This window comes from Athene cunicularia (assembly GCF_003259725.1).
Source record: "Athene cunicularia isolate RWA chromosome 18 unlocalized genomic scaffold, athCun1 chr18_part1, whole genome shotgun sequence".
In the NCBI taxonomy this organism is placed as follows: domain Eukaryota; kingdom Metazoa; phylum Chordata; class Aves; order Strigiformes; family Strigidae; genus Athene; species Athene cunicularia.
Window position 1 is genome coordinate 86012 of NW_020799123.1, and position 7440 is coordinate 93451.

Below are 7440 nucleotides of genomic sequence, written 5' to 3' on the forward strand. Positions count from 1 at the left end.
GTGTGAACCATTCTGCAATCTTGGCTGTAATTGACTCCTTTTCTTTTCAGTTGTTCCTATCCTGTTTGTGGGACCTTGGGGAATAAGCAGATCAAAACTGGAGAACACAGGGTAGGTTAATAAATAAAATGTGCCTTAGAATATTGGCTTTCTCTTTGCTTAATTTTTCTGAAAGCCCTTAACAAGGATTGACACAAGTATTGACTACCAGATTATATTAAGATTCTACAGTACTTGTTACATTTTCTAGGTTAATTTTAGTACTTTCACATTAAATTACTTCTAGGAATTCTGAAATTAACTTATGCATAAATCAAGTAAAATGAACATTCACTGTTCATGAAATGAAAGCTATTGCATCTGAAGTTCATCCACTTAGATGAAGCAAACTGTCAGCACAAGCATTGTCATGGAGAGCATCTTATTAGTAAAAAAAGGAGACTAGTGCTTTCCTTGGAGACCATCGATATTTTGAGTTTAATTAGTATTCACTGCCATTTTGAAAAAATAAATATTTATGGGGGACAATAACAAAAACTGATATTGATAAAAAGCTGATATTAAATGGATGTATTCACTATTCAGTGAATTAATCAGTAAGGGTAACTTGCACTAGTGAACATCGGCCTTCTGGTCTTCCATGATGTTGTTAATGGTATCACATAAACTTTGGGGTTTATGTATGATTTCTTTTGTTCCCCTTTTTTATTCATGGTTCCTAGAGTTTTGTTTGGAACACCAATATAATTATTAAGCAATAACATGAGGAACCAAATCATAATTACAGCCTCACAGATTTAGATGTTATGTAGACCATAAATGACAAGCCAAGATCCTACAGAGTTTCAGGCTAATTATTATAGCAAGAAGGAACATATACACAGAACAAATTAGAAGGTTAGAGCAGGACAAAAGGAGACAGCTTCAAGGAAATTATGCACATACTTTTTAGCAGGTCAAGAACCATGGTCACAATTCCTAGTTTACCCATTTCCAGTTTCCAGTATCAGATAAATTTGAGTAGGATGAATTCCCTTATGAAGATCTGGTGCCATGTACAGTTGTTGTGTGGATCCAAAGACTGAGTTTACCAGATAGTTCTGAAGTACAGTCCAGGGAAACATCTCTCAAAATTCTGGTGGAAAGATCTTCAGAATAAATACAATTACAGTTGTTGGTGAGACTCTTCCTATTTTTTTCCATTTCTCCTGAGTGCCACCTGAAAAAGTTGAACATTTTCAGCTTCCTTTTGAAATATATACATAGGCTATGTAAACTTTCTATTTTTTTTTTCTATGAAAATAATGTAATTATACTTTAAATTATTCTTCAGGTGCTGGGGAAGAAATGAGCGCATGGGAATCTGGTGGATCATCCGAGGACCAATGTTGTTTTCCATTGCAGTAAGAATTATTTCATCATGCACAATTGTGATTCATTGTCTTTTGTGACTCTTTCTCCAAGTATAATCCAATTCTTGGATGAGAAAAGATGAGACAGAAAAAACTGTAAATGAAGTTTCTTACTGTGGGTGGATGGGCACTCTTTCTGTCTACAGACAACAAAGATGTCAACCTATCAAAACGCTGTTATTTATCTGTAAAGTGAATTCTGCACAGCTCCATCTACATCAAAGATGGAGTCTTTTGCTTCTCATATTTTTTACTTCTTATATTTTTACCCTTATTTTCTCAGTAAGCAGGTTGCTTAGGAGAGTACTACCACATGGTGAGCACCACTAGAAATCTCCAAATTCTCTATGGAGGAAGATCTTATGATAACAAGGATGCAGAGAAATAGCAACAGAAGTACTGATGGTCATGAGGAGAAACCATTCACATAATGAAAAAAAAAAAAAAAAAAATCAAGCATAGCATGACAAGACTGAGTTATGAATTTTTTTCTTAAAGAAATGCAAAAAAAATATTGTACACCTAAAATGCAGTGATGATGAAGAGATGGCAATAGCATGATAAAAACAACTCATGAGGAAATGATTATGAACACAGAATTTTGATAGGTGGGACTATGGTGCGTGTCCAGAATACCTTATATTCTCATGCAATCAGCAAGGCATAAAAGGATTAGAGGAATGAGTGATTTGGTTAGCTAGACAGATAGCAAATGTAGAAGAGATGTAGTTTACTCATGCAAATGTGTACTATAGTACTATCAAAGTGTAATATTGAGAAATTTGTGCATTCAATGACAGTATGTTAAGACATAAATGTTAAATGACACAATGTTCAATGCAATTGATAATTAGTAATTATTGAATGACATAATGTTAAGACATTAACATACTGGAGACAGTCCAGCAGAGGCCATCAAGGCCATTGAGGCTTGGAGCACAAAATGTACAAGAAGCAGCTGAGAGAAATGTTTTTTTTTTTTCAGATTTGAGAAGAGAAGGTTAAGAGGAGATCCGATTGCTGTCTTCGGTAGTAATAACAATGGGGTCATATGGACCCAGGATGGTACAGCAAAAGGGTAGTAGCAAATAGGCAAGAGCTGTAACATACAAAGTTCAGACTAGATATAGAGAAATTTCTAAAGATAAATTTCTAACCTTAATTCAGATGTTCATGTCACTGCTTGGAGAGCTCCTCTCATCATCACCCAAAACTAGGGGAAATGACTTTTTCCTGTGTTTTTTTTTTTTCCTCTTCATTTTTCATTGTAATTAGTACCAGTTTTGTCCTTTGATATTTTTGAACAAATAAGCTATAGTTTCCTAATAGAAACCAATACACAGAAATGTTAAGGCGGACATAAAGTGACAGGAGAGATAAACTTTTGTTCAGAAATAACTCTAAATAAGGCTGGAAAAAAAGAGAGGTCACCTTAGATTTATATGTAAATAGATAGATACACATATATGTTATTCCTCTAACATTATTTTTAATCCTTGATTTTTTTATATTACATTTTGGGATCCTCTGCTTGGTGCTATTTCACAGATTCAGATAGTCCCAGCAGTTTAATTTATTCTGAGTATGTAGCCTCTGATCATTACCAGGTCTTATAGTCATTAAGTATTAGAAAATACAGAAAAATTGTAAAACATACAGCATTATCAGTTGGACTTTATCAACATCTTTCTACAGAAGAACAAGCAGCAGCTAGAGGACTGTTGAAGCTATTTCACCTCCCAGCAATGTGTACAGAAAAGCAGGCTCAGCTTCTTTTTGGGATAACTTTCTTAAACCTGGTTGCCTGTCTGTTGAGTCTTGTAGTATTGAGTCCCTGTAGTGCTGAAGGAACTCACATACCTTCACCCATCACTTTTTGCCTGTGCATTTTGATACAAATTATCATTTTACAAGGAGCCATAAACTTTCTGAATTACTAAGACATCCAGGCCATTCTGTCATTGTTCCTTGGAATCACACTGAGTGACCCTTACTTGGAAATTACTTCTAAGACAAACAGGAAATGCATATCACAGAATCCAGTTTGTCAGTGTACATGATGGTGGCCAGCATTGGAGATGAAGGTGGGGAGATTCCTTCAGTGTCTTGATCAGCATCAACACCACTCCACCACTGATACCGTGAGAGAGGCAGGGAAGGCATCAACGAGAACTGAAATTGGAAGGTTAAGCAAAAGGGATCATAGCAGGCTGCAGGAGAATGGAACTGAAAATGGGGAAGAGGAGTAAAGAGTGGTGAAGAGGAATTAAGAGGATGCTCAGCAAGATAAATTGGATAGATGAACAGCCACAGTATGGAGACAAGAGAAATGCATAGTGGGCAGAAATGAACGGGTTAGAAACTGAGAGCCAGATCACCAGAACATCAAGACAGGATGTTCACAATATCCTGTTCTTGAATATAATTCAGAAACTTATCTAAAACCCACTGGCAAAATGTGTGTCAGCCCTACATAATGATGGTTGTGCATAAATTATAAAACCCACGTACTGCAGCTGGACTCTGTCCTCATAGGGCATATGTTGGTGTACAGGCCAAAAGTTCCTAACCTTTTTATTGCAAAACATCAGAAATGCTAACTTTGTATTTCCCTTTTCCTTTATCTTATTGGACCTTATTACACAGTCCTGTTTTCTTTAAAATAAAATTTAAAGAATCATGGGGAAAGCACCATACTAGCTTGTATGTTGCTATTTCCTGAGCAGCAGTCAGCCTGGAAAAGAATGATGTTACCTCACTTTTATATATATTATTACCTTCCAGAAATTTCAGAATACTTCCAAAGGAAGTGATTATCTGAGTTTGGTGGTGGAGAACTGGAAGAGACTATGACAGATGTATTTCTTAATGCTGATCTTAAGAATTCCATGTGCTATTTTTGGTTTCATTTGTCCCACATTAGGTGAGAAATAAGGTATTAAAGTTCTTGTACATAGTGAAAGATTCTAGTGAAAAGTCTGTCTTTTCTATGAAACATCGAGAACAAAAATGTTTCAGTCTTGTGGCAGTCATTTTCAATAAAGTTTTAGTGTTTTCTGTGAAAAACAGAAGTACATAATGGAAAATAATTTTTAGGATAAACCAAATTTTCCAGGCAAAAGTTTGGATGGAATATGCTTGCTAGCTCTACATTTGAAGAATCTTTCAGTGTTGACTATGATGAATTCTTTGTATTTTTTAAAAACAATAAATTATAGTAAAAGAAGTCAAATTCTAAAAGTTAAGAAATACCAGTACAGTCATCCATTTAAAGGTAACTCTTGTACATGTGTGCACCTATAGCTTCCCTAACTTGTCCAAAGAAATGCCCACAAGATGAACTATTGGTGCAAAAAAAAAGCAGGCAAGCATAGGCTGCAAGACATGCACTTCAATGACAGATGTGTGAGTGATGAGGGCACTTCATGAGGAAAAATGATGAACTTGAGCTTAAGGTAGTTCAATACTGCCTCAGAAAGTTGATTTCCAACTCTGTCCCCAAGTTCATACACAATGCTAGGCAAAATATCACAACTGGCAACTAATTTCAGGGTTTTGCTTTCTGAATGTCCAAACAGCTGATGGCGTAAGTGTTGAGCACTTCCAGTTGCAGCTAAAGTAACAAGTATGATACTCTCAATAACACTGTTGATCCTGATTGCTCTACAAAATCAAATCAAAACTGTAACTGGTAACTTGTAACTGGTGAGATTTTTTTTTTTTTTTTTTTTTTTTTTTTTTTTTTTTTTTTTTTTTTAAGGGAATAATATTCACTTATCAGCCTGTGATGTTTTAAAGATGCATCTGTGCACATTTGGGGAAAACAGCATGAAAAGTGTTTGATTCCTTCTGAAGAACAAGAACTAGGGTTGCAGCAGTAATACCTACACATCAACACAAGGGAAGTAATCCTGAATGTCCATTCCCAAAACGAGGAAGCAGGGTTCTGTGTTAAAATTAAAACATAATTTGTACTGTGTCATGGTTTAACCCAGACAGCAACTAAGCACCACACAGCCACTTACCCACTTCTCCCCCCTCCCACTGGGATGGGGAAGACAATTGAAAAACAGTACCACTCATGGACTGGGATAAGAACAGTTTAATAACTAAAATGAAACTAAATATAATTAAAATATTTGTAATAAAAAGGAATGTAACAAAAAGAGAGAAAAAGGAAACCCAAGTTAAGTGATGTACAATGCAATGGCTCACCACCTGCTGACCCCCACATAATCTGCAATCCTCCCCTGCCGGCCCACTCCCCACAGTTTCTGTACTGCACGGGGTGTTCTGTGGTATAGAACATCTCTTTGGCTAGTTGGGGTCAGCTGTCCTGGCTCTGCTCCCTCACAGCTTCTTGTGCACCTGCTTGCCGGCAGAACATGGGGCACTGAAAAATCCTTAACTTAGGATAAGTGCTACTTAGCAACAACAAAACCATCAGTGTCTTATCAACATCGTTCTCACACTAAATTCAAAACACAGCCCTGTACCAGCTACTAGGAAGAAAATTGACTCTGTCCCAGACAAAAGCAGGACATACTGGAACATCATGTATCATAACATTCTTAAATCAGGCTGAATATGGCAACTCTAAGGTTTTCAACTTTGCAACCTTAATATTCTTTTTGCATAGGGCCTTTGGTTTGTTGAAGTGAAATGGTTAATGACTCATAGGCGTTTGCAGGCCTCATTAGGAAAGAAGTATTTGCAGATTGGTCTTTGCCAAGTCATCAGAATTTAATTAACAGAAAGGAGTGAATTATTCATAAAAGAATGCCCAGGGCTTCCTTGTCTGACTGTCTAGAGACCCTTCGTCTGAAGATTTGCAATCATTGCTGTTTTTAACCACATCCTGCCTACCTGTCATGGTTTGGTGAAGAGCTGTGTGACCTAAAGGAATATAAACTCTGTAAACTGCCTCATTTAGAGAGAGTTGATACCAGCAGAGTCTGTCACTGCTACTCTGTGCTCTGCTACAGCTGTGACAATAACCTGCTTCTGTTCCAACCTGATCACAACTGCATTCCGGTTATTCAGTGACATGTTTTGCAAGTGTTTAATATCACTTTTACGTTTCTTTATGCATGCTATATGAGTAGTGTCGTAGTATTTATTGTAACCCACCCATATATATATTTTTGTTCAAGGTTAACTTTGGCATCTTCTTAAAAATTCTCAGGATGCTGATTTCCAAACTAAAAGCTCAGCAAATGAGCTTTCATGACTACAAATACAGGTACGTAATAAATAACAAAATCCAAGACCTTTTTTTTTTTCTCACAACATCAGAATGTTGCCACTTTGCTCTTGCAAATTATACGTTTACCTACCATCACCAGATGGAACAGGTATTCAGAATATGATACAGGAAATCCACCTGGGGAAACAGGCTCCACAAACATTTTCTTATCTGAGCGGTAAAGGCAGATCAATGTCTGTGTGCTGAGTATTATGGGCATTTTTCTCAAGGACTTTGCAATGCAGTAAAAACTCTGCTCTCAGGTGTCCTCACTGTACACCTCTGGCCTCTACTGCTGTGACACACTTTTTCCTTGAGTGTGACAAAATGTCCTCAAAAGAAAAGGAGGTGTAGAAGATTTGTGAGACATTCCTAAGTGACATTAGCATTTCTGATCTACCTTTTTTTCACAGACACAGACACAGTTGACTCAAGAATATGCCTGATGTTCTTATAAACCCAAATCAGAACATTATCCTCAGCCTGCACTATTGAAGGCCCTGATGTGGGCTCTCTTGGCAAAAGTCTCAATGGTGCACATCATGTCTTACATAAAGTCCTGTACTTGGCCTTTGCACAAGGAACAGCAAGGGCAGGCTGCTCTTCAAGGAGCTAAGGGTGCAGTGAAAACTGCAGTTAAATCAATGGAAATCTGGGTATTTGCTAATTGCTTTCCACATCCCAGTTCTTTACAGTTCTTAGTATCTAATCAAAGCATTCTGAATCCCTGTCTGATACTACAGTTCTGCCTTAATAAGATGAATTATTTTAACAGGACTCGGA

The 7440-nt window shown here is 36.9% G+C and overlaps 1 protein-coding gene across 1 annotated transcript in view; it reads left to right on the forward strand.

Moving 5' to 3' along the window:
• Positions 1-7440, forward strand: part of GLP2R (glucagon like peptide 2 receptor) — a 39982-nt gene that overhangs the window by 22789 nt on the left and 9753 nt on the right. Inside the window, exons 8-10 of the mRNA XM_026861117.1 lie at positions 51-111; positions 1334-1403; positions 6566-6654. Of these exons, the coding sequence (XP_026716918.1) occupies positions 51-111; positions 1334-1403; positions 6566-6654 (220 nt within the window). The remainder of the gene's footprint in view (positions 1-50; positions 112-1333; positions 1404-6565; positions 6655-7440) is intronic.